This window comes from Sturnus vulgaris, chromosome 1 (assembly GCF_052056855.1).
Source record: "Sturnus vulgaris isolate bStuVul1 chromosome 1, bStuVul1.hap1, whole genome shotgun sequence".
In the NCBI taxonomy this organism is placed as follows: Eukaryota; Metazoa; Chordata; class Aves; order Passeriformes; family Sturnidae; genus Sturnus; species Sturnus vulgaris.
In genome coordinates this window covers 42,960,390-42,988,307 of record NC_142243.1, presented here as the reverse complement: position 1 = coordinate 42,988,307, position 27,918 = coordinate 42,960,390, and the positions used below count along the sequence as shown (strand labels likewise).

Here is a 27,918-nt window from a genome sequence, read left to right as displayed (position 1 = left end):
GGAGTGAGTACGGGAGGGAGGAGCCCGTGATGGCCGGTGCCGCCGCCGTCGCGCTGTCCCTCGCTGCGCTGCCGGCCACCGCCACCGCCGCCCCTCCGCCGCTGTCAGCTCCCGACCACCGCACCGCCGCCATGGCCGAGGAGGAGGCTTCCAGCGAAGGGTGAGTGGAGCGGCCGCGGGGTGATCCTCGTCCTCCCCGCGGGTGTCCTGGGCGGCGACAGGAAGCTTTTCGGGGCGCCCGGGCCGTGCCTCCACGGGTGCTGCTCGCCCGTGTCCTCTTGCCGCCGGCCCGTCTGCCGGCGGCTCCTACGGGCTGCGGGGCGGCGGCGGCCGGCCCCAGTGCCGGGGGCTGGGTGGGCTCCCGCCTCCCGAGCGCCCTCCGGGCTCCGCGCTCCGCTCCGGCCCTGCCGCGCTCCGGCATCGCCGCCGGGGCGCTCCCCGGCATGAGGGCACGCTGCCTGCCATGTTTTCCTGCCGCACAGCCCGCCTTCCTGCCATGGCTTCCCGCCTCCTGGCACCGCAGGCTCCCGGCAGGGTTTGCCACCGGCTCCCTGTGAGCCTCATGTCCTCGCTGCTTCGCCTTCTGCCCTGGAGCTCGGCCGTGGCTGGCCAGCTGTTGTCATTGCACACCTTCCTGCAGGCGTGTCCCTGAGCGTTTTCTGCCGCTTTGCTTTGGCGTATGTAGGCTCTCCGACTGTCATCCCCCGTTCCCTTTGCGCCCCAGAGGTCACACGGCTGTGTACAGTCCTAGCGCATGCTCCGGTGTGCCTCTGCAGCTCTGTCTGTGCCTACAGATACCCCATCTTCCCCTTACATCCATTCAATACGTTCACTTGGATTTGGAGCAGAGAGTGCATTTGTCAGCCTCTCTGTGTCATCATTCTATACAAGTAGGAGATGAGAGGACATCTATAAATTATAAGCATACGCTGTTGCTCTAACTTTTCTAGTACCGTATGCTATCCCTGCTAACTCTTTCTTAGCTTTCACTGTCCCGAGGCATTCACATCTACTGAAATAACTCCTATGGCATAAGTTACCCTGCCCCTGTTCTTAACATATATTTCTAGTACTTGTTTGTAACCACTTACACCCTTGATATATGACTTCATTATAGCTAATAATAATTCTTCTGCCTGAAATGACATAGTTCCACACTGTATCTTTTATGCGTGTACATTCAAATGGTTGTATACAAGTTACTAATCAGTGGTCTGTTCTTCAATTCACACGTTCTTTACTCAAGTATGCCTTCTTAGTGTATGCTTTATTTTTTGTTACACTTGAGCTTCCAATGCAGACCCATTTTTATACCCTACCATTGCCCCCAGGTATGTTGTCTGCCTGTGTAGAATAATACAGTCATCCTATCTCTGAGTTTGTTTACCAAACATACTTAACATATCTGCTGGTTACTTATCTCAAAGTTTGTTCCATCGTATTTTATGGTTCTAGTCCAAACAGTGCTCTATCAGAATATATCTAGCTCTGCTTTAGTCATACATGTGCTTTATTCCTTCTGTCAGATGTGTAAACATGCTCTGTATGCATTGTTTACATGAACGTTTCCTCTTTCTCTGTGCTTTAAATGTTAGGTGGTAGATCCCATTGCTGATTGCCTAGTCCTCAAAAACTCATTTCTTGCCTTTTCTTCTACATCTCCTTTCTTTCATGACTAAGTCTTGTGTTATTTTGAGAAATCAGACTTAAAATTCTTCAGCTATTTGTATGAAAATCACACCATGCATTCATGACTTCCTAATTAGGGATATTGCTATTTGCATGTTGTCAAGTTACATGTCTGTTTTGTTATCTTTCTAAACTACCTGCATCCTCAATCTTGTTCTCTTTTTAGTCCTTTTTCCATCTTGGCATTTTGGTATTTCATCTTACATATTTTCCTGCCCTGCCAGCTCAGTCTGACCAGATCTGGACTATCCATCTATGCCAAATTCCCTGTTATGCCATTATCACCATATGTACACAGCATTCTCATTTCAAATGAAAACTCCAAAAGCTTCCCTTTCAAAGCACTGTGCAGTTTTGTTTACTCTGTAACTCTGCACTCTCCTCTTTTCCTCAAACTTAAAATAGCTTTCCATAATCTTCCCCTCCATACAACCTCTGCGTTCTGCAACATTACCTGCTTGAAACTACAAGTGAAACCCTTCTTGGTTCTGTGTTCTAAGTACAAGTCTTAAAATAGCTCTGCCTCAGCCTGTTTTGTTTGTGTGTTCATTCAGCACATTAGCCTGAACTGCATTAGCTGTCTGGTTTGATCACACAGAATGCTGAGTGCTGCTGAGACGGTGCCAAGTACCCTCAACTCGAGTTGCCTTTCAGGATTGCAGGATTGTAACACTCGTTGATCTGGACTCGTTGATCTGGATAGGGTTAAGCTGAATTTTCAAGAGGATTATTGCAAGTTTCTCATGTGGTTTACACAGCTGGATGGCTTTTAAGGGGTGTTGATTTTCAGAACTTCTGAACGATTAGATGTTGATGTGAGTTTTTCAGAGTAAGCCTCCCAAGTCACTAAAGACTTCTAAGAACAAAATCTCACCATCCTTTTCCATGAATTCAGAAAGTGCATTTGTGTTGAAATGCTTGTATTGGTCAGTTTCTAGCAATAATTAAAATTATCATTTGTTCATCTTTTGAAGTCGAGCAAAGCTCAGTACCGTGGGGAAGTTTATAAACAAGAGAAATAGGTTAAATAATTTTTCATTTAGAATGCCATAGCAGTGATAGGAAATTAAAATATACCATCAAACCCCTAGATTAAATTACTAGAGATAGGTGTACACAAAGAATAACCACAAAGTTTATCTGCTTTGAAAACAATAGTGTGACTCAACTTGTTATGCAACACGCTTGATTTTTTGCAGTTTGGGAACTGTGCAAAGCATGGTGAAAACAGAATAACAGCGGTTCAGATACTTTCTGGAAGATCTCAGCTGAAAAGTATTCATGATGCTGTCCTAACTTTGAATTAGAAGATTAACTAAACAAATGTTTTACTAGTCACAATGACAGGGATTGCTTGACTGCCATGCCACTTCCTAGTGATTTCCAAATCTGTTTACAGCCTTGGACCTCCTCTGTGTAAGTTTTAGATGGAGGCTTCTGCCTGTGAGGCAGACATCCTAGTGTGAGCCTTTTGCCAGTATTGAATTCACGTATTCACTCTGGATGCAGCAGGACTGCTTATGGCTTGTAATATAACTAGGAAGAACAGCTACTAAATGTGTGTATACATACAGAAAAAAATCCCCAAACTGCAATATTGAGTTTTTTTCCCACCTCTGAGATAAGTGGAATAGTTTTCTTTAAAACGAAATGGTAAGGCATCTGCGTTACAAGCCCACATCAAATTGCTTGTAACTGGCCTTTAGTCTCACAAAATAGTGGCGTGGAGTGAAGATATACACTCTAACACCAGTGTTCACAATTATTTTTGTGTTATCCTTCAAGCTTGTTTGTATTACAGAAATCAATTTTGAAATGAGCTGTTTGATTAATAAAAGAGGAATATACCTTGTATATCCTAGAGCCTGTGTCTTCTCCTTAGTAGGATGTTTCACAGTGTTACAGCATGAAGGGACACTCAACTCAGAATTTTTGCCTGAATTTTTTTCTGGTTACATGATCCACGTTTTAAAGCAAACTGAGTGGGTAGGCTGCTGAAAGCAGGGTCCTGCTTACTTTTCTTCTTTCCTATAGTGCAGGTGACTGAACACAGGTTTGGTAGCTACAGCTTGCATTTTTAAAAGCTGAGTGAGATGTAAGTGCAGTGTGGAAACCAGATGTGGGAAAAGGTTAAAGGTCATTTCCTTCCTCTTTCCTGATTTTGTCTTTTTGGGTTGTGTCAGTTACAGCTTCAGTACTTAATGCCTTTTGTGTTATATGCATGAGCTCATCAGAAGGTATTTGTACGAGCAGGTTTTCAAGCATTTATGGGATTATTTCTAATGATTTCTGGCACTTGAATGAATTTGGGGAGGGAAGGTCTGTGTTCATCAAGATCTCTCATTTCTCCTAATGCAGACTAAAGGGAGAGAGGGAAAGATGGTAAAATGTAACAGGGGCTATCTTCTCATTCTGGTAGCAGAAGAAAGGTGCTCATAGCCCCCGCTTTCCAAGTGTCAGGCAAAGACACTTCTTCAGAAGCTGCCAAAGTAGAATTAGAGGGAGATAAATCCAGAGGGGCAACTAGCTGTGGGACTGCTATAGTGCTGGTGACTATGGGTCCCTGAAGAACACAAATTTTAGCCAGTATTGCATGTATTTGGGTGTATGAAAAGTTGTTTCAGAGCCTGCTGGGGGCTACAGTCCCAGTTAGAGAGTTGCCTCTTTGAAAGAGACAGTGTCTGTGTGCCAGGGGTTATCTGACTGTTCTGAACTTCTGTGGGAGACTCTGAACAACTCTCCCAACTGATAAACTGTTGAAATCTCTCGTATTTTATATGGTGGGTTATATAAGATTTCTTGCTGAGGAAATTTTGATTCTTGTGTTTCATAACTTCTGAATATTTACTTGCAATTCTGACATTCTTTTGGCATAGGTTTTTTTTTACATGATTTGCATTGACAGCCAGGGAGAAGAGGGCATGGGAGGAAAGGTGAGTGTCTGCATTTATATTGGCTCAGAAAGATCCGGATGAGAAGCTGAGCAGCAGGAGAGAGGTCAGTGGAGAAGAGAGATTTGTGAGTCAGTAAAGCTGTGTAAGGGAATGAGGTTGATCTGGAATAAGGTTAAGAGGGTAAAAGGAGGACTTTAAGTGACAGCAAGAGCACATGGTGACATGGTGAGGAATGGCAGAGGAGGATGCTCTGAGTGTGTTGTACTAGAAAACTCAAGATGATAGGAGACTACAGGAAGGAGGGGAAGATGCAGGCATAAAATTTGCATTCTCTAAAAGATGCAAGATTGCCTGTTGCCGTTGAGAAAGTCTGCTCATATACTGAAGTGAGGGAGAGAAGGGTGTGGTAAAGGGCAAAATGGAGAAGTGGTGTGGGTTAGTCCTCCAGCAGACCGTTGTAGAGTTTTTTTCTTGGTTGCATACAGTAATTTGGTGTCATACTGACACCAAAAGCTTCTTAGTTACATCTTTACCTTTCTATAAGAGGATTTTTTATGTGATGACTTTTTAGACCCATTTAACTTCTTAACTATTTTTAAGACTACTTGCACTTCCTTGACGTGTAAACCATTTGTGGTGTAAGCATGTAGAGAAAACGGTCTGTTATCAAAAGGGTTGTGCAACTCTTAGGTTTTCCAGAAAATGGAAATGGGGATAGGTAGTTCAAAATGCTGAAAACCAGTTTTTGCATTTTGACATAGGTAACTCTTTGTCACCTTAGGAGACTATGATAAAGAAACACATCATAGAAGCTGCTCTAATGAATTGCAGTGAAACAATCCTCAGTGTGTATTCATAAAAATGGGGTTTGTGTATAGCATGTTTGGAGCTGAGGGAAGTGATCGTATGCTTTAGATAGTCTTATATCTGTGTTCTTATGTGGGCCCTTATGGAAAAGTGAAAACATTCACCTCATAATGTGATCTAAATTGTGGATGATGCACAATAGAATTTTACCAGAAGAGAAGTAGGGTAGAGTGTGGGTAGGCAATGGTGTAGGTTAGTGAGAAGTGCCTGTTCTGTGTATATTTTGCTCTTGTCCACTTTGATGGAATTTGGGAGCAGGCTGAAATGTGGGCTGCTGGCATGGTAGGTATGAGAAGGCTGGCAAGGATTAAGCACAGTTGAAGTCATGCAATATCTGAAGGGCAGCAGGAGTACATCAGTTGATGTATGAATAAAATAAAAGCAGTGGAAAGTTGAATAACATCTGAATAATCATCAATAACATTTTCATTTCCTTAATTTTAATTATGCTTTTCTTCACAAATTCTTACTGCAATGTGCAGTGTGTTGTTTGTAAAAACACATGAAATGTGTGGCATTGCCAAGTTCTATCAGACATGAGTTTACTGTGGTGGGGACAGAGGTAGGACCTCTGTGGTACCTAATCTGTGGTCTCTGTCATGAGGTTGAAGAGTTTTAGCTGTACAGTTTCCCCCTTGCTTTTCTCCATCTTTATCTCTGTATTCTGTATAATTCCATATTTGGTATGTAGTTGCTAATATATTTTTTCTTTGGATTTTTTTTTTTTTAGCTTTTAAGTAAGCTATTGCAGCTTCTTTGTAAGCAGTATGAGCATTGCAGGTTGCAGGCTTGGGTTACACACCATGGGTAAACTTCATTCTTGTGGTACATACTGAAAAAGCACTTGCCCTGAAATGGACACCTTTGGGTATAGCTAGAAAGAGGGTAGAAGAAATTATAAAAACAGAAAAAAATAGAAAAAATTATACATATATACATATGGTTGGGAAAAAAAAAAAAAAAGCAGTGCTGAGAGACATGAGGGGCTGTGATGATGCAAGTTATACTGCAAGGTGTACCTATGTCTGAGGTCCAGCATGGGAGGGAGCAGAATTGTAGGTCCTCTCCACTTTATGAATGCTCAGGTTGCTCAAATGACTTAAAATAAGCACAGTGGTAAACTTTAATATCTCTAAAATAGCTAGAAAATCTCATTGGTTATGGATTCATGGTCATGAGGTACATTTTCAAGTTAAAAAATGATAGTTAATTTTGATAATACCAGTAATAAAACTTGCTTCTGAATTTTTATGTTAATTCTGATGGTGAATGTTCTGAACACAGAGTTCAAGATGAAGTAAATACATGAGGAATGCATTTTTTCACCTCTGTCCTAATGTAGAGCAATATTCTGCAATAACCTATCATGGGTTTTGTGTTGGAATGGGGCTGATGTATGTTACACTTCCTAGAAATATTATGCAGAGGTTTTCAAAACATTCTGTTTTAATGTTACTGAAGCATCCAAGAGTTTCACAACATCTAATTGCATGGAACGTCTTGGCTCAAAACTCATCTAAACTGAACTTTATGGACAGGGTTATAATGTCATCTGGGAAAAAATATGATCCTTTTTAACCTGTTGGCAATTATTTCATCCATTTTTTGTCTCCTCATGAAAGAGTAAACAGACATTTCTTAAAGCAAGGAGGTTTTTTATTCCCATACCATATTCCTTATATTTACTTCTGGGTCTTGCCTCTTTAATGTGCACTTCAAGGTCTTTCCCTGAGGACTTTTAGTCTGTTCATGCAATGAAAGTGAAACATGGAGTGCTTTTCTTCTGATTTTTGTCTGCAACTGCTAGAGTGTTTTGTCTTTAGAACATCTCATTCAAATTGTTGAGGTTGCTACATCTCATTTCTATTGTACATGCAGAAACTTTGTCCCTGGATATACAGCCTTCACAACAACAGCTACTGTGTATTTATGCCTGAATGATTCTGACTATATTCACTGTTCTCAGAACATGCTGCACTTCAGGGAGAGGAATGCAGGACTTAAAGGACTCCTAAAATTGCTTATGCTCTTAAGGCTCTCATGAAATCATATCCTGAGCCTTGTTGCAGAAACATCCCTGCCTAGTTAAATGCGGACTGGATGTCATGATTATGTTACTGTCTGTCAGTGACAGCTCTGACTTAAAAGCTTGATGTCCTCCACTTTGACTCACAGTCTTTCCACCTTGTTGGTTCATAGATCTGCTGGTTAACTTTCTGTCTTTTCTATAGCTGGTTGAACCATAATTATCTGCTTTAAAATCTAGTGCTTTTTAAATCTAAATTTCACAAATCTCACACAGAGAACAGACACCAAGATGGACCTTGGATATAGTGATTACTAAAATATTTTTCTTCACGTACCAGGGATTTATGCCACGGTGGTGTTGCTGGTTACTTCACAAAGAAAGATCGATTCTTGCCATAATCAGTCATGTAAACAGCACCCAATATTCTCACATTGCAGGCTATAAATTAATGAAATGGGAAAGGAAAAGTTTATTATAACTCAATTCTGTCACGGATAGAAATGAGCTGGTTGTAAACCTGCTACTTTTCTCTGACATTTTGACACAGTTCTGTTTGACTGTGTCATTCTTGACTGTTTCTTTTGGTTTTTATTATTTCAGGTTTTTACCCATAGACTTGAAATTTAGTAACCAAATACAGAATTTACTCTGAAAACTTAGTGGTGTTGATGATGGAAGAAACCATCCTATGTACCTCTTAAGCTTTGTGTAGACTACTGCTAATGCTGAGGAAAAAGCAGAAAGCATCCAGTAAAAAGGAAATAATGTAAATGGTAAAAGAGTATCTGTAGTTACTTCACTTAAGCATCCATTCTATGTTAACTGCAAAGTGTTTATAGGGCATTACAGTAAAACAGTTTTCTTTTTAAAATGGACATTTAACCATTAATTTGATATGCTGACCTCTTTCCCAGTTATGAATACCTGATGTTTCTTTTCTCTCCTTTTTTGCCCATTCTTAGTATTTCTATTACAACTGAAAGGGTTGAATGAATTGTGAGAAGTAACATGGTGTTTTTATGGGTTGAGGTTTATGTAAGACTTTAGAAGAGTGAACCTTATGTTGCATATGTTTAGATTCCAACATATTGGCAATTTTGAATTTCTTAGCTAGCACACAGTACTGCAAAAATAGTTAATGCATAAACAAGAGGGTAGAATCTGCGCTGCCTTCCCAACAGCTTATCTGTTACAGTGTAAGAGTCTCTTAATTTGGAGCTAGCTCGAATTGCTGGGTGCTTATAACTGCATTGTCAGCTGAACAACCCTGAAAATCCCAATTCTATTCCTCTTGGTGCTGACAGTAGCCAAATTCGTGGCATTAATCTGATTTTCTTTCCTTACTTACTTCTAAATGGCTGAAATTAATTCTGAGAGTCAGGAGAGGAGAGGGTTAGGGTTTTTGAGAGATCAGCTTCATTCTAATGAGATTTAAGAGTAAAGGGTAAAGCTTGAAGTAGTTTACCAGTGAGTTCACTCAGCGTTTCAGCTTTTTAAGTTTTTGAGCTTGCTTGCAACCTAGCTAAAATATTGGTAGTTTGCAATATTGTCTACAAAAATTAGATTAGAAATATTAAATACATCTGTTTCCTGAGAGCATGACAAACAGATGTGCAGCTCTGTTGATTGTGCCTTCAGTTACTTTCCCATAATCCTTCCTTTGCAAGTTACTATTGTGTTTGTTGCATAATCTGAGCTCTGGCTTCTGTACTGATGTAATTTTTAATGTAAAATTACTGATGTAATTTTTAAATAATTCTCTGTGACAGGAAAATCTGTTCTGCACACTCCTGTCACTGCTGCATGGTTTTTGGTTTGTACTGGGAGTTTTGATTACCATGCTAACTTCAAAATCCTTAGTGAAAAGCTAATTTTATATTCAACACTTGAGAAAGGTTTATGCTTGTCCTGTCTTGGTGTGTTAGAAATTTTTGACAGGTGATCATGTAGAAAATGGTATTGTATTCATTTACTCTGGTTTGATGGAGTTCTGTTACCTTTTTGCAAACCTGCTTGCAAACTCCAGGTTTTTTAGTTTGCTGTTCTGCCACACAGACTTTCCACAGGTCATGACAGCTAGGTCTGCAATGCTGGTGTATGTGAGGAGATGCCTCAATTGAATGATTTCAAGCTTACTACATCTTGTAAGCCATGTATTCGTATAACTTGAATGTAGGTAAATTGTAAGCTTGAAAAGTGAGAGAATGAGATCCATTTCTGTACATTTATATCTCCTGTGTAGAGTTATAAGCAACTTCTGCTGAATATTTTAATGTGGTAGAGCTTCCATTTTTTAAATCCACATTACAAGTGAGAAATCAAATAGACTGTTCAGCTGTTTCAGTACATACCTCATTGTTAAAATATATGTTTTCAATTCTTCAGTGGTATCTAAGCTTTCACAACCTTTTTGTGAGTATGTCAGATTTGTAACTGGCTGCAGATCCATTAATTGTCCTGCATGGAATCAATTCTCACCAAGCTGAATAGGGTCAGTGGAGCTGACAGAAAGGTAACTGTGGTACAACAAATTTGTCACATTCTTCATTTGGTTTGATCTGAATCGTGGAGGTGAATGGGTGGGTCATGCTCACTGTACCTCTGCCTCTACTTGATTCTCAGTTCTTTTGAAAGTTACTCCCAGGCAATTGAAGCAATGCTGTGACAGCAAGTTCTTGATTCAAATTAATATTCAGGCAGCTAATGATGAGCAGTATTATACTGAGCTACAGCTAACACAATGTTCATTCACTCATTAAGTGTCAAAATATAGTAATAATGGTTTATTTTTATCCTTTCTTATGCTTGCAACCAGGGTCTCAGACAGAACACTTGCTCCAGCCAGCCAACGTGTTAGATCCTGCCTGGTGGCTTGGCCCCTTCACGTGGTGGTTGCAGCTCCACTTTGTCAGATGTTTGTGCATGTGTCCCCTTTGTTTGCATTATTTATTGCTGTATTTGATCATCAACATAGGCTACTGATGCTCCCCACTAATCTTCTAGTCTCACACTAATCACTTTGACTTTCACTAAGGTCATTCAGTGAATGTCTCCAGGGCTTCCCTAGATGTGTTAGAAGACTGTCTGTCTGGAGGTCTGTCACCAAAGAGAGTGACTTCTTTGAATGCCTGGCAGGCCAGCAGCAACCCCCCCCCCCCCCCCCCCCACCTGCTAGCCTCTGATTTTTCCAGTCTCTGGTACTCCAGACATTTTCAGATGGATGTGAAAAATGTAACTAACCCCAAATTGAAGATGCAAGGAATCAACCTATGCAATGCTTTGCCCTATTCAATGCTTTGCCCTACTGCTGGTTATTGGTTATTTTATCCGGGATGTGCATGCTGGTTTATGTTACTATATGGCCACAAACAAATACACAGGTTAAATTCCACAGGTTATGTGCCTTGGTAATTTGATGTGTAACACCTGTAAGTATATTTGGTAAAAAAAACTACAAAAATTTGGGCTGTCAGTTGCCAGATTTATTTTGCACTTTCTGAAATAGCAAGCAGCTGCGGCCAGTGGACCTCTTAACTCCTCAAAATACAAGTTTCTGCTCTTAACTTTTTCTAAAAAGACAGGTGGGAACAGAGTGTCAGGGAAGTGGTGGGTGATGAGAGCAGTGTGGGGTCTGCCTCTTCTGGCAGTGGGTAGCTCACTTACAATATGAAACTACTACTGGAATCTTTCGCTTTCTGTCATAACTCATCTCCATTGCTGGTGTGCACACTGTTTTGAAAGGCCCATTGCTTCATTTTTGACATTATGTAGCACTTATAGCTTTATATCACAGAAATAAAAATGATAGACCATGTAAGCAATGGATGTTCCTGTATGCATTTAGAAGACACATGTAGCACAGACGTTCAAAAGAAATGATGCAACTATAGCCTTCCAAAGTTATCAGAAAAATTATTCAAATAGAGTAAATAGATGTTTATTCTCCATGTATGGGAAACATGTAGCAATGTGGTAAATGATTTTTGGAAGGAGGCAAACAAAGGATTAAGTCTTGAATGTAGGTAACTAAATATTTTATTTCTAAAATAATGTTTCTAGAAAATGCTTGGGGTTTTTTTTGCCTGAAAGCCTTCACTGCTTACTCTTTTTAGTTCAGCAAGTACAACAGGACAGAATTGCAAAAATAATTTTAATTTTAAAAGGTTCAGCTTGCTAGCTGTATTTGTCAAACTATACATATATGTAATGTCTCTTCCGAATTAAAATCTAAGTATTTGTAAACGGTTCTTATAACTAAAAAAAGAAGGAGTGGGCAACTTCACCATTCTGATACATTATCCTAATTAATTTTCCTAAGTATCCAGGTGCCTCCCTAGGACTAGGAAATACAAATCTGGGACTGTGATCTGTAGATGTCACTTCTATTTCATTGTGGCCATATCCCTGCACTATTTTCTTATTGACTTCTTGCAGGTTTACATTTTTGTAATAAAGAAATAAAACCCTTGAAGTATTTTCTTCGCTGATTCTGAGAAGAAACATTACATAGAGCTCAGGGAAATAGTGGCAGGTTTGGTTTCTGACCTAAGAGTTAAGAATAAAAATGCCTAGTTGAGCATATAACTAGCAGAAAGCTTGACTCAGAAGAGTGGTGACCTAGTTGTGTTTAATAATTTACCAGAGTAATTCATAGCAAACCATTAGTCTAATTGTTAAACTCAGATTTCACAGTTACTTGTGGGTGAAATTACTTTTGGCTTGTCTCAGCATTAACCTCTTAAAAATCTTACTTTTAAAGTAAATGCATAGTTTAATGTAGAAGCAGAATACTTAGATGCCCATTTTTCTATAAGGTGCTAACTTCCTTCATTTCTTAGATTGCATGAGCATATGCAATTATGGAAGGATGTACAACCATCTGTTCCCAGCCCCTTAATTAAAATGACAATAACAATTCCCATGATCCCTCCTTATAACAATTCCAGTGGTCTGGTGGGTCAGGAGGGTTATTTACAGAACAGCCAGATACCAGAGCAGAGGAGTAAATAATACTGAGTAGCAGTGGGCCTTGAGTGATTGAATGATGAATCCTTTCTGGTCAGATATGATTTGGGGCTTTTTTCTTAATGTCCCCTCACAGGTTTCTATGAATCTGAAAAATTCTGCTTGCAGTTGCATTGTGCATTCCCAGAAAACCTTCTATATCATATCATATCATTAACTTAGGGAGCTATGCAGCCGTAGTAGGTCAGCCCCTTAGAATGTGTGGAGAAGATCCTTTGGATAAAGAACTTACAGGGCCCGATTTTTAATTTGTTGTGCACACTGAAAAACTTGACATTAGTAAACTAATAGTCTTTCAGCATCAGTTATTATACACTCTGTGTTCAGTCCTGAAAATTCTGTAACTAATTGGAAAGCAGTTCAATGTAGAAAAAGAGTGCTAGAGAAAGTTGATTTGCTGACTGACATCTGCTTCCCTGTGAGGAATGGTCCTACAGTGGCAGCTTTGCACTAGCTGTCTATGCCACTTCAAAACCCAGTAAGAGATGGAAAAATAATATTCTATCTTAAAAACATGGGGTAAATTAGCACCCAGGAAGAGCTGTACCAAATTGCTGTATCCTTTGCAGCACTGGGCGAGGCAATGCCGCCAGCTGAGTCATTCCCCTTGCTCTCACGGTCAAGGTGGCAGTACCAAGATAGTAACTGACAGCTGGAAAAGCAGCTTCTCTTGTGGGAATTGCTGATTTGTTTTCCTCTAGGACTTTGTTTCTAAGTTATAATTAAGGTCCTAGGTTTTTGCTTTGCTAGGACAAACCTGCTTATTTTTCACTTTTTAAATTTGGAGTAATAATCAGTTCAGGTTAGGCTGGTGAGTGCAGAGCTTATTGCTTTTTTGGAAATAATAAGTTCATGCAAGGTTATGCGTGTGCAGGCAGACTTCCAAAGGAACTTGAGAGGAGGCTGGACTCCAGTGATTGTTACATATCCTGCCAAGCTTGTTGGGTTGACATGAGGGCTCATGTCTCCAGATCAGTATGCTGTGATAGGAGGACATGGTGGAAAAACTGCTCACCCTTTAAAGAATGCCCCTGTTTGCCATGCCACTTTATAAAAAAATCAGGAAAAAATCAATTCCTTCCCACTGCAAAAATCGTATTCTTCAAACTGTGTGCTTAATGTGGGCTCTCTTATGAAGACCAGCAAAAGAAATGTCTTCAAAGCATCAGTGCCAAAAATTCCACATGCCACTCAAGACATTTTTGTTCTGTATTGCTGTTGTAGGTTTGGATGGTTATTCAGCTGGCTTCCTGCCTGGTGTCCCACATCACTGCTACACCTTAAAGAGGCTGAGGACAAAATGCTAAAATGTAAGTCTTTGGTTTTTAATAGGCTTCACAGATATAATTAGATTTTCTATCATTTTACTTTAAATATAATGAGATAAGTTTTTCAGTATGTCTTTTACATACTTTGTATGTGAAAGACTTTCATCTTTTAAACAGGTTTAAAATTGCATTTTCCTTTTTCACTTACGTACATATGTGATTAGAAGCTCTCTCCTTTGAAAGGGGCTCCTATTTAAAGCAGTGGTTTCAGTCGAGAGTACAATGAATTTGTCAGACGTGTCTATCAACATAATTTTTTCCCGTTTTTTCTCCAGGTATTACAAGCATGTACAATAAACGATATGTGTATATATCTAATGGAAACAAAATATGGACACTGACGTTCTCTCCAGACGTTTCAAATAAAACTCCCCTTGTTCTCCTGCATGGGTTTGGAGGAGGTGTTGGACTGTGGGCTCTCAACTTTGAAGATCTCTGTGAGAACAGGACCGTTCATGCTTTTGACCTCTTAGGATTTGGGCGTAGCAGTAGACCACACTTTGACACTGATGCTCGAGAAGCAGAAAATCAGTTTGTGGAATCCATAGAAGAATGGAGGAAGGAGGTAGGGCTAGAAAAGATGATTTTGCTAGGACACAACCTAGGTGGATTCCTGGCTGCTGCTTACTCCTTAAAATATCCATCAAGGTATGTGAAATAAAGGGGATTTCTTTTCTGTATTTGACTATTGATTTTAATATAGATTTTATTTCATCAAGCTCTTTATAAATAATCTTTATGTAGATGACTGTGATGTTTTAAAGACGTGATACTGAATTCTAAGACCAAAGTATTAATTGTATGGTTTTTTTCTAGGTGAGTGAAATAGGTAGATATTGTAAATGTGATTTTCTGTATGCTTTTCCGTATCTCTTCAGTTCAGTACCCCCTTGCCATGTTATAAGGTGAAATAGCAGTGAATATATTTATGGGTGAATATAAAGATTGTTTTTTGAAAAGAAAATAGGCCTGTTTCTGCCTAACTTCCCACTCTTATGGATAACATTGAAACTTATGAATATAATTCCCCTAGGTAATTTATGCCTATATGCCAGCAGTCAGCCTGGTGCCAGCAGAATGATAGAAAAATAATTTCATTGACTCTTTGATTTAAATTGTCTGTATGCCACTTCATATTTCTTTGCAAGACAACCCATTTGCAGCAGTTCTCTAATTGTATTTCATCAGCATTTTCTGCACCATGTTGTGTCCAACAGTTAATACATTTTTTTCCACTTAAGGTAGTAATTTGTTTCTTTTATATATCTGGTTATAAATCTGGTTGTATATCCCTTGCTGAGCTAGGATCTCACCAGCTGAGGTGAGGTAATTCTGTATCAAAAAAGGGTAATGCTTTTGTTGGGATATACATAGTGGTCTCCTATGAAAAACTGAATATAAGCTTAAGTCTTCACTTCATATAGAAAATTCTTTATTTTACTAAACATATCTTACTCTTTTCTATTCATGTCAAGTTTTACTGGTTTTTTGTTTCTTTTTGCTTGAATATATTTGAAGTAATTTCATGCATCATTTTCCCCTAAAACACTTTGCCTTTTTCTTTCTAAATGGACAACAGTTAGCACAAGTGGCTGGAAATGATGTGTGAAAGTAGGTGTGTTTCTAAATCCAGAATTTCAATAAAGATATAAAACTATTATCCTTTTAGTTATAAACGAACTGTAGTTAGCTTTTTGTAGGGATCGCTTCTAATTTCCTTATGTCTTTTTCCAAAATATCTATAGATGGCACTGTCCTATCCTTATGGGATGGGATATTGGTTTTACCCACTGCTGACTTACATCAAAAGTGATGCTTCATTTTCGTGCCTCACCATGCTTAAGTTGGGGTTAATTAACTTGGGGATGTTTCAGTTTGTGCTCTCACATTACTAATGCTTCTCTGAAATTAAGCTAAGACCACCAAAATAACTATTGACTGTTAAAATTTGTTAAAATTGACTGTTAGGGTCCTAAAAGAGCAATGAATCGAGTGATAAATATAGCACAGCTTTCAGCCAGGTTATCTAACAATGCATTAGAGGCTTAAGGGATTCTGGATACATTTTGTTAGGAAAGTAGATCTGTTTCGCCAAGCATAGATGATCCGTTAATTTGCTACACTGTACCAGAGTCGTTCATGGAAAATCCAAGACTACTAATCCAAAAAGATTCCCATTTAGCATACTGCCAAGTTGAAGTGGGCCATGATTTTCAAATACTGCAATTTCTGGACATTTATCTTTGGAGTGATTCTCATGGTCAGCTTCTCATTATCCTGGGTTAGGTTTTAGGCTTGATTACCAAAAGGAGAAATGCCAAACAGGAAGGAGAGTATTAAGAAAGGAAACATGAAACAAAGGTTACTCTGGTTTTATTCATCTGTTTGCTGTATTATACTTAATGCCACAGTTTGTGCACAGAGTGTGTGGCTGTCCTGAATGGCTCCTCATTGCAGACACTGCTGTGCCTGTGATCTCTCCTGCTTGGTTTGAACAGTTAGATTCTACCCTGTCCTATCTTACCCTTGCTGTTTGCTGCAGGGTGTGAGTACACTCATAGCTGAGCCAACAACCAGGAAACATCTTTGTGATGTTAATCCTTTCCAGCCCTTCATTCCAAGTACAGGTTTTTGGTTTCCCAACTGATCATAACCCAGAAATAACTTTTGGGATCACTTCTGGCATCGTTTTAGGAACTATGAACTCAGATTCTGTGTTAATATATCATCTTATGACTTTAACAGGGAAGGAAGTAATGAAGCAAAAAGTAAAAATAAAAAGACAAAAAGTTTAAGATAAAAATCATCGACAGATTTAGATTAGATAAGACTTTTAGGATTTAGTCCAACTGTTAACCCAGCACGTCTAAGTCCACCACTAACCCTTGTCCTTAAGCGCTACCTTCACACATCTAAATACCTCCAAAGATGGGTACTCAATCACTTCCTTGGGCATAGTATCATAAAATGGTGTAGGTTGGAAGGGACCTAAAGGATCATCTAGTTCAACCCCCCTGCCATGGGCAGGGACACCTCCCACTAGACCATATTGAACAAGATAGTGTGTTCCAATGCTTGACAGCCCTTTCAGTGAAGAAATTTTTCCTAATGTCCTATCTAAACCTCCTTAAGGCCGTTTCCTCATGTCCTATTGCTTGCTACTTGGAACAAGAGACCACGCCCCACCTTGCTACAACCTGCTGACAGGTAGTGCTAGAGAATGATAATGAGGAAGCTGACATGGAAAATCATCTTAAAATGGAAAACTATAGTTAAGAGTCACTCTTTTAAAATCACGACTATCTGGGACAATTAAGAGTAGGTGTTATTATGGGATCAAATGGAAAAGGGACAATTAAAGGGAAAGGGACGATTCTAATCTAACAGGATGAATTAGAATATTGCTTGAGAGGGGCCCACAGCATTAATTGATCATAGTTGCATTTGTTGGAGACTCCTATGGTGCTCAGTGTACTGATACTTTCTTCAAGTAATAATTTTACAAATTGCCTCTCTGATGTTTTCTTTCATGAACTAAAATAAAAAATTTAGAAGACTGCTGCTAGTTTTACGTTGCCTTTTTCAGTTCAGATTTTACTTTGATAAGATAATTTTTCAGTTAAATTGTGTCTCTCCTTTGAACAGAGATCTTAGACTTCTAGAAACTTCACTTAATTGAAACAGATGCAATTATCCTCTTTTCTGTCAAATTAAACTGCTCCTGCAAATAATATTGACTGAGCATTTAGATTAGGTTATTTTTAAAAACAGAAACAAGACTATCGTTTGTCTCAAATGTTTGTGATGGTGAGTATCTGTAAAATACTGAGTTTCTCCTTGTGACACATGCTTCCATGTCTCTGGTTCATACATATGATTAAGTGCAATTCACTCTCTAATTAGTAATTGAAACCAAAATGGTTGATGAATCAGAAACTAAGTAGTAAGCCTCTGTGATAGAAGTGTCTAAAGTAGGCTGTATGTATGTGTCTGTAAAACAGCATGCTGTCATTATGCTCAGTTGAAGAAAAGCTACTGTACTTTAAACTGCTGAACCTTTTTTGCCAACAGGGTCAAGCATCTTATCTTAGTGGAGCCATGGGGTTTTCCAGAGAGGCCTGACAGTGCTGAACACGAAAGACCAATTCCAATCTGGATCAAAGCACTAGGAGCTATATTGAGTCCATTTAATCCATTAGCTGGGCTAAGAATAGCAGGACCCTTTGGTGAGTTTTAACTACTCTTAAATGCCATTTCTATTTTGGTTAAACATAAACATGGAGCAGACAGCATATTTTGATAAGCTTTTTTTGCAAGTCTGTATCACCCATGGAGAGGGGGGTAAAGTTGGAGGAAAAAGTGGGAGAGGTTGAAGAAAGTTTGAACTCTTTAGGAAAGAAGGCAAACTCTTGCTATTAGAAATACTAGGACAATAGTTTCCAGCAAGCTACACTGTATGATCTGTACAGGCTCCAGTTATAGTGAGTTGGATTATGCAGACGTCTGTTGGGGGAACCCTGGCAAAGAGGCATGAATGTGAAAGGTTTTTTTCTGGTTGCCTCTGGTCACAGTCCATTTAGCTTCCCTTCTAATTCCAGTTTGATGAGCAAATAGGATGTCCAAATTCCCTTAACATTAGAAGGCAGTCACTCATAAATGCAAAATTTTTGGCCTGAGTTTAGAGAAATTGAAACTGAGTTCTTTCCACTAGCCATTTTCTTACTATTCTGGCAAATCTTGTGGGCCTCATTGGTGTCCTGCATTATGGTGGCAGCTGATATTTCCATTTCTTCAACAGCACTGATGGAATGGTAGATACTATACCCTAATACTAGGGCTAGGTAGAGCTGACCAAAAATACTATGGTTTCAGTTCATGTGGGAGTGGGGAGAAAAGTGTAATAAAATCCAGAAGTCACTATATGTATTCCTTCTAGAGGACAAAGAGGTTATCTGTCTGTTACTCTCTGTGCTACAGAAGATTCTTCTGGAGAGGCTTGGAAAAAGATATCCTTCAGGCCCCTCACAAGTTATAATTAACTCACCTCTTCATCACTTTTGGTGTTCAGTTTGAAGATAAACATGTGAGATTAACTCACCTCTTCATCATTTTTGGCATTCAGTCTGAAGATAAACTCGTGGGATTTCTAGGCCTTGTTTACATTTAAACCACAGCTGTTTCCTGTATCTATTTCTATAGAATATATATTTTAATATGCTGCATATGCTGATTTGTTTGTTTCTCTTCAATAGTGTGACAAATTTAGTTTTTCAGACAAGCAACATGTTTTGTACAGAACAACATGTTTTGTACAAACAGATTTTTTTTTTAAGTAAAATGCTAATTTGGTTAACAAAACAAAATATTGAGTGATATGCACTGATTTAATGTGTTCTATCCAATAACAAGAGCATACATAAATCAATCCACGTGGGAAAATTCAAAGCTGAAATTGTCTCCCTTAGCAATAAGTGGAGTCGAACCATGCAGCACAAGCAGACTCTGTCTTGGCAAGGTGTCCCCTAGCCTTGCTTGCAGGTTGTTGTGGAGGGCAGTGCCTTTAAAAATTTTTCATCTGTTTCTCACTTTACTGCTAAAAAAGTTTTCTGTCACCAACTTAAGTTCTTGACAGGTGAAACATAGTTCTTGGAGGAGGATAGGTCTAAACTTTGTGCTGCAAGTAGGTGTCAGGCATAACCTGATGAAGGCACTGAACTGAGCACAGATTTTGTTCCATGTGCAAATGTGCTTAAGCTGATGGGCAGACATAGTTGTTTGAACCTCACTCTAAAGACAGTTGCTCTTGTTCAAAAGTATGAGTTCAAACATGAGCCAAGTTCATTGGGATATCACAATAGTATCACATGGATATTTAATTAGACCCACAGGCAAATACTTAAAACTGTGAGAGAGACAGAATCCAGAGATATTTTTTCCCTTGAGTGGTTTCCAGGTAGTTGATTTGCATGTTTGCCTTCACTTAACTGGAACAGTCACTCAGGAGTCTCACAGTTTGGTGAAAGTTTGGTGCTTAGGCTGAATTTCTGAATTCCAGTCCTAGAGCTGGATGCCTGAAAATTCCTCACAACAGAAATGTCACTGTGACCACACCCTTTTTGTGGAGCTTGGTGTGTTCAGTGTTAGAATTTCTTACCATGTTTTCATAGACACTGTGGAAAACATCAGCCAGACAATTCAGAATTTCTTCAGTAAATATTACAACAATGATTTGCAGTCTGATTTCATTCCAAAATTTGTTCCAAGGCGCCTTGAATTCTTGTTTCATTTCCCCCCATAAATTCTTAGGGGAAAAATGTTTTGGAACTGGACCCACAGACAAAACACTTCTTATAAAACAAAGTGAACTCTAAAATTTGGTAACACTTCATGCCATGGCCTTTATGCTGATAGCAGGGTAAGGCACAGAATTAGTCTCTTTCTTCCGAGTACTCTTATTCCAAGCCAGCTGTGTTCACTTGTGTTCAAAAACCCCAAACGCATGAAAAAGAAGTCCAGCAACTGTATTTTATGTAGGGAAAATAGAGCACAGCCAATTGCCAGACTTTTTATACAAAATCTTTATTGCTTTGGGAGTTAAATCACTGTTTCATAAGGGAATTATTTTCTCTTGCACTGTATTAGTTTTCTAAATCTGTTTAAAGCATGCGTAAGGGCATGTTGCAATAATCTCAGGGTTACGAAAACATAGATCACTGTGACAAGGTCTACATAAATAATGCCAGGCCTTTGCCCAGGACTGGGTGGATAGAAGTGACATCATTGTAATTGCCCAGATTAACAACAGTATGAAGTTCCTACCGTCTGGAAAAAGGGAACCGTAACTGTGAATAGTCACACTCAGTCAGCTCAGTGTCCATGTGATGGGTATCGTCCCTCACAGATCAGTATTGGGATCAGCTGTTACACATCTTTGTCAGCAGCACTGGCACTCGGATGGAGCCTGCTGGTGGCACCAAGCTTTGTGGTCAACAAGCTGTAGGGGAGGGATGCCAGCCAGAGGGACGTGGACAGGCTTGAGAGGTGGGCCATGCCAACTTCATGAAGTTTAGCAAGGCTACGTGCAAGGTCCTGACCACCTCTGAACATAGAATAGATTGAGAACAGCCCTGAGGAGAAAGACCTGGGGTGTTGTTTGATGAGAAGCCCAAAATGACCCAGCAATGTGTACTCGCAGCCCAGAAAGCCAGCCACATCTTGGGCTGCAATTACACAACATCAACCCCATCAAAAGCAGCGTGGCCAGAAGATTGAGGGAGGTGATTCTCCCCTTCTGCTCTGCTCTCGTGAGACCCCCATGTGGTGTACTGCATCCAGCTCTGGGGCCCCGGTATAAGAATATTGGAGACATTCCCGTTGGAGGTAGTTGAGAGGAGTGACATGAAGGTCATCAGAGGGCTGGAGCACCTCTCCTATGAAGATCAGCTGAAAGAGTTGGTTGGGATTCAGGAAAGAAGGCTCTGGGGACACCTTGAAGGAGCCTTCCAGTACCTAAAGGGGGCCTGCAAGAGAGCTGGAGAGCAACTTTTTACAAGGGTCTGTAGTGATAGGACAGGGGCTAATGGCTTCAAACTGGAAAGTTTAGATCAGATATTAGGGATGACTAATACTCTTAAACTAAGATTAGCCTTATGGCAAGGCTCTTGTCCCAAAGATCCATCTGGTCAGTGTAGAAGAGATTTCTTCCTTAGAGAAATGATTCAGAAAAAGATGCTTAAGTTTAGAAGGCCTGAGCTGGCCCCTGAAAAGACCCACTTCTCTACTGGCTTGTTAGGAGAGCATGAGGACAATGGTTTACAACATTAAATCTCTTCGTTTATACCAGTACCTGTGCCTTATGTTAAGATTTCCACACGTGTTTTTCATCATAGATTTCTGTTCTTTCAGCCACACACTAGTTAGATGAACTAGCTTCAGAAGCAGACTGTTCTGTAAGAGGAGAAGACAGACTTAAGAAAGAAAAACACCCCAGCTTTTTCAACAGTACCTTCTGGTTCTGAAAGGTGTAGTGCATTTAACCTACCCAGTGCTGCCAGAGCAAGGAGAACATACTGGTATAATGTGAGACTAAACTGGTAACAAAAAGACACTGCTTAGCCCTTTTGCTGGTCCCCATTGTAGGTTTCTTCTGTTGCTGTAATGACTCTACTGAAACATTCGGTAGGGAGAGTAGCATAAAAGTTTTTAAGTATTTATATTTCATTCCTGATAAGTATAATTCTCCCTTGTTTCCCTAAGACATGCAAGTGGTAAAATCAAATACAGGTTTAGAAGCCACAAGTTTCAAGGGTATGTGTTCTGAGGGCTCTAATGAAAAGCATTAGGCAGTCTGACCAAGTAATTTATACACATTCCCCCTCTAATAGTGTTTTCTATTTTAACAGGATTAAGCCTTGTTCAACGTTTAAGACCAGATTTCAAACGAAAATATTCATCAATGTTTGATGATAACACTGTGGCTGAATATATCTATCACTGCAATGTACAATCACCCAGGTGAATATGAATTTCCCAGTGTATGTTTTGAAGTCTGTTGTTCATTTATTGAGTGCCTGCTACTCCCTCCAATGGCCATGGCAGCAGTGTGCACGCTATTTTTTGTTTAATTGTGGCATTTATTATATTGAAGAAAAACATACCATTGCACTTTTTCTGAATTCCTGGTACTGATAAATGTAAAAAAGCATCCTAATTCTATATTCATTCTCAATTTTTGTTAATTCTGTGAGTGTTTGAGCATTGCATTTAATTAAATAATTGTTGGAGAATTTTAATGTGTAAGGAATTTCTTTAAAAACTTTAAAAATAAGGCATTCCATTATTTTAAGTACTACCAATCAGTCATGCAAAATCATGGGCTCTTTCTGTTGAAAATAATGTGTATACCTTGGAAACTTACTTTTCTTAATTGTAAAATATGCCAACCTTATGTGCTCTGTACTATCAAAAGGCACAGATACTCCATTTTAGATAAAAAGCAGGTTCAATGGCGACTAAAATTGTTTTTACCCTTTTGAATGTCTTGAAGTGGTGAAACAGCTTTCAAGAACATGACGATTCCTTATGGATGGGCAAAAAGGCCAATGCTGCAACGGATTTCACAAATGGATCGAGACATTCCTGTCACAGTCGTCTATGGAGCACGTTCGTGTATAGATGGCAATTCTGGCAGCACTATCCAGTCTCTGAGACCAAATTCCTATGTGAAGACAATAGTAAGTTTGACTTCTAAAGCAATTGTTTGTTTTTTGTGGGGATTTATTTAAGCTTCATCTATGTGGCTAGGTTGGATGGGGCCCTGAGCAACCTGGTCTGTGAGGAGGTAACCCTGCCCATGGCAAGGGGGTTGGAACTAGGTGGGCTTTAAGGTCCTTTCCAACCCAAACTATTCTATGACTCTGTTTTTTCATACCAGCTGTGGAAATGGTGTCACTTTTGATTTAGAGCCTGGGGTAATAAGTTCTGTTTTCTGTAACAGAGAGAGAGAAAACAAATGTTACATCCAAGAAAACCTAGACAAAAGTGTTGAGTCCGCAGGCTAAGAACAAAACTTGCTGTAGCACTAGAAGCCAAACTAGATATGAAAGCATGATTCTATATTTTGTTCTACAGTATGCTAATAGAAGTAGGTGTTGTGGTCACTGTGTTTCAAACCACGCTAGTCCTACTATTGCCATATATATGTGGGACAGTGGGGATGCTCTCATAAACTCTTCATCTGTCTACATAATGCATTTGTTCCTCTGATAAGATAGTAGTTTTCACCTAGTGCTTAGGTTCTTGTGAGCATCTTTCTTAAAGTAATTTAAAAAATACTTAGTATTGTCTTACTACCTAAGATTTTTGTTTAGAGATATGATACTGTAATTTAAAATGTGTGTACTTGCAACTTGATAGGAATGTGCACACTGCATTTTCTGTTGTTGATTTCTATAAAAACAAACTAATTTAAAAGTATTCTTTGCACATTTTCACATCAGTCAGCTGTGATAATTGAATATGCATACACGTTAAAATGCTGTGAGGTGATAAAATGTTTGAACACACCAGCTGTGATGTTACTGATGTCTGGAACTATCTGGACAGAAGTGTACAATGTGTAATGTTGATAGTATGCTATAACATGTCATCCAAATAAAATTTTATAACTTGATACAGCTGAATTTAAAGCTGGAACTCAGAGAAAAGACATTGTTATCCAGCTGTTTTAAGTGTCTTAAAGAGCACAGATACATTTCATAAATGTTGACATGCCGACTGGAAGTGTCACTTAACTGCTTAACCTGAGAGAGGAAGTTGTAACAGAAAATCACTGTCTAAAAGTGTACAGTATATTGCTGGGATAAACTTATACCATTCAGGGAGATTTTTTTCTACTCTGGTTAGGGACTTTAAGAAGGACTGTTGAAAATGTATTTTATTCCAGGTTAAAATTTTGCCAAGCCAAATACAGATGCTAAAAGGTAAATTGGAGTGGTAAAATTGCAGGCAAGCTCAAAAACCCATAGGAGGGCAAGGGCTCTAATGAGACCTAGATGTGGACTGGCAGTGCCATGCGTGGTAAAATGCAGAGAGGTTCTGTGGTTTTGTTACATGCATTTATTCCTAAGTAATTTTTACTTTGAGTTGCTGAGATTTTTTAACACAATGGCATAGTTATACTTGCAGGAGATTCGGTTAGAGACTTAAGAGATGGTGTTTTAAGGAGGGGAATGGAAGATAGTTTTATATAAAGATTAGTCTTGGACTGACTGTAAAATAGAAAGAAAACAGGTCAAGTACCTTTGCTGTACATTTTGGTGACGGTTTACTTCGTAGCATTTTTGCAGAGAATAACAAATTATAGAAATAAGCTATTTGAGTGGAGAGTGAAGGGAATCAAGATTAATCCGAAATTTGATATGCAAGGTGCATATATCTGCTAAATTTGTTGTGCAGCGACTTATGCTCACTTAAGTGGTGGATTTTTTTCAACAAGGTAGTTGAATAGTAGTTTCACTTTCTTTTCCTGTGTGGGAAAGTTTCTTTACAAGGAGAAGAATATTTTGGTATCCCTTATGTTTAGAGTGTTTTTTAGGTTGTATGATGCCAACTCTTAGGTAATATATAAAAGCCAGGTTCTTCACCTGTCCCAGTATTTGTTTATTATGTCTTTGTGATATTGACGTGTTTCTTCACCTTTATCCTCCAGGCTATCCTCGGTGCAGGTCATTACGTGTACGCTGATCAACCTGAAGACTTCAACCAGAAAGTGAAAGACATCTGTGACTCCGTGGACTGAATGTCCTCTGTTCTTTAGAAAGTCATACTGTAGATAGCATTTAATGGCAATACTCTCTAGGAAATCACTAAAGAATGCAGAGCTAATGGAACAGGCTCTGTTTGCACACTGTTTCTTCTAAGAAGCCATTTGCACATTTAAACCACTGAGTGCCTATTTTTGGGGGGAATGAAGAGGTTTGAATTTAACTTTGTACAGCTTTTTTTTTTTAAATTGTCCTGTCAGATACAAAATTACATGTAACTTTTGAAACTGGAATTTTCTTCAAAATTTAATTGAACTTTGCACATGTTGAACTCTAAAAATGCTGAATTCTCCAACGTGGAGAGCTGTATCAATAGAGATACAATGTACAAAATGCAATTTGGTTTCTTTGTGAACTTTCGTACTTTTTAGCTGATGTTTCATAGCAAGAATATGAAACTGCATATGTATTTTATTTTTGCAACCCAGAACTCCATATACAATATTTTAAGAGGGTTTGTTTTTTAATTGGAATGGTAACAGCCTATGAAACTGATTTTGGGAAAGGGATGGGGCCAAAATAATAAGCAGTGTCTGTCACTGAAATATGTTTGTTAATTTATAAGAAATTGAGGCTCAATATTAGGAGATCTATCTTCTATTGGATTTTATATCCATTTATCTCAAGACATCCTTTTCCATCTGTGCAACTTTTACGGAAGACTCAGTTTGTAAGAGTCGATGATGTCACCAGCACTCATGCTTCCATAAATATTTTTATGTGTAGATTTCTGTGATTTGAAATACAGAAGATGGCTTGTTAGTTACTCCACCTATTTTTAACACTTTACTGCAAGATTTGTTACTAGTCTAAATCTAACAATTGTGGATAAGCTGATAAGATTTTTGATTAGGGCTGGGAGATATCCACCTGGATTGTGAGCATATTTCCCATTTTCTTTCAATAGGAAGCCTAGTCCATATTTTAGTGAATTCGAGCTGAAGGAAAGGCAGAGGCAGAATATTGATGTTCTCTAATTGGGAACTACAACAGCTTAATGTATTTTATTTAACATTCAGCCTCCTTATAGGAAGGATTGAGCAAAACCACTCTAATTAATTGCAGTTACATGTTTTGGAGATTCTTTATATATTTTAATTGAGTATTTCAATATCAGAGGTAGTCCAGTCTCTGCTACTTTTTGAATTATAGTTTGATGTTAGTATTTCACATGCCTAGTAAATTATGTTAAGAAAAATACTTGGTCACTTTAAAGCCAAATAATGTGGTGGTTTGTTTTTTAACAAGTTTACATACAACTATTGATCTGTTTTTGAATATTCAATTGACTACTGAAGAGTTCTTGATACTTTTATACAAGGAGAATTTGAATTAATGGTAGCACCGTCTTAAAGCTTAAAGCTATGTGCATTTTTTTCTCAAATTAAGGAATTATTGCACATATTTATGATGTGGAAGGCAAAGATACCTAAAATATTCAGAAGATAACGTGATCGTGTTCCCCAGCAGAATATAATCTCTCTTACTGAAGGAGATATTTATCTATATGGTGCTATGTAAACATCAAACAATTTTTGTGACTGCCTTGACTGGTAGCACTTCATATCTAGCAAGATAAATATTTTAATTAAAAATAAGTATTGAATGAAATTACTTTTCCAATTAGCAGATGCCAGAACTGTTAAACAAAATTTTGGGTTATTTGCTAAAATCTTGAGTTGAAAATGGAAAATCAGAATTATCAATTCCATGTTTTAATATAAGCTATAAATTATCAGTCATGCAACCATTTAGGTGGATGTCTTCTGCATGTTGGTTATTTTTCACCCTTTCAGTGTCTTATTTTCTATTTATCAACTTAAACAGCTGGTTTAGTTGTGCTTAAAAACCTAATGCAAAAATAAATTTTGAGTCTCCTCCAAATAATAAAAGGTGAAACAAATTATTGTTATTTTCAGATAGCACTTACTGATGGGAATTGTAGATTCCACATCAAAAGTTGGAAGTAGGGATAAAAATTGCACACTGGATGTGAATATTGTTTTAAATATCCCTTGCTTATTCAGCTTATTGTACTAATAAGACTTACTGCTTATGTTTTGCACAATAAAAAAAATTTCTGAAATGTTATATTTGATTAATGTTAAGACGTTATATTACTTTTTTTTAAATTATGTGCAATTAAGCTCTGGAAATCAAGAGTTACTAGTAAGTTGAGGTAAACAATCCAAAATACGTTAAAAATACAGTAATGCTTATTTTCAAATGTCTCAGTGTTCTTAGGTTTCCTTGTATTTAAGTGAAACTGGTGAGTGTTTGTCAACAAGTAGCTGCAAGCTGAGAATGTTGATTGTATGTATAAGGAAAAGGATTCTGTAGTATCTTCCAGGCAGTATTAGATGCTGCTGTGAAGGTCAAGGTGGAATTCTGAATGTCCTACTTTGTGCAACATAACCTGATCAAATTACTTTAATAAATGTCATAGGAGGTGCTGAACAGAAAATGAATGGCTGAAAAGACTTGGGAGCTAGACCTTTTGTGAGAAATTACTGCCTGGAAATAATCTCAGTTTCACCAGAAGTTCTGTTTCAGTGAATGACCAGTTGCTTAAATGTACTGTGGTGAGCACTGAATGCTGATGATGCCATTTTTATAACAGCACTATAAAATAAGAAGAATCACAGGCATAAAGGCACCCAAAGATCTATCCTAACATCAAAATGAAGACAGCTGTGTCTAGAGCGTAACAAAAAGAAGCCAAAATATTAATAAGAATCCAAGATAAACTGCCCAGATCTCCA

The 27,918-nt window shown here is 38.6% G+C and overlaps 1 protein-coding gene across 1 annotated transcript; it reads left to right on the top strand.

Moving 5' to 3' along the window:
- Nucleotides 1-27,247, top strand: ABHD5 (abhydrolase domain containing 5, lysophosphatidic acid acyltransferase). The gene is made up of 7 exons (XM_014884062.2): nucleotides 1-160; nucleotides 13,729-13,814; nucleotides 14,108-14,480; nucleotides 17,904-18,058; nucleotides 22,235-22,346; nucleotides 22,879-23,065; nucleotides 25,042-27,247. The coding sequence occupies exons 1-7, from the start codon at nucleotides 30-32 to the stop codon at nucleotides 25,129-25,131; spliced, it is 1,134 nt and encodes a 377-aa protein (XP_014739548.2). The 5' UTR covers nucleotides 1-29; the 3' UTR covers nucleotides 25,132-27,247.
- Nucleotides 27,248-27,918: the final 671 nt, after the last annotated feature.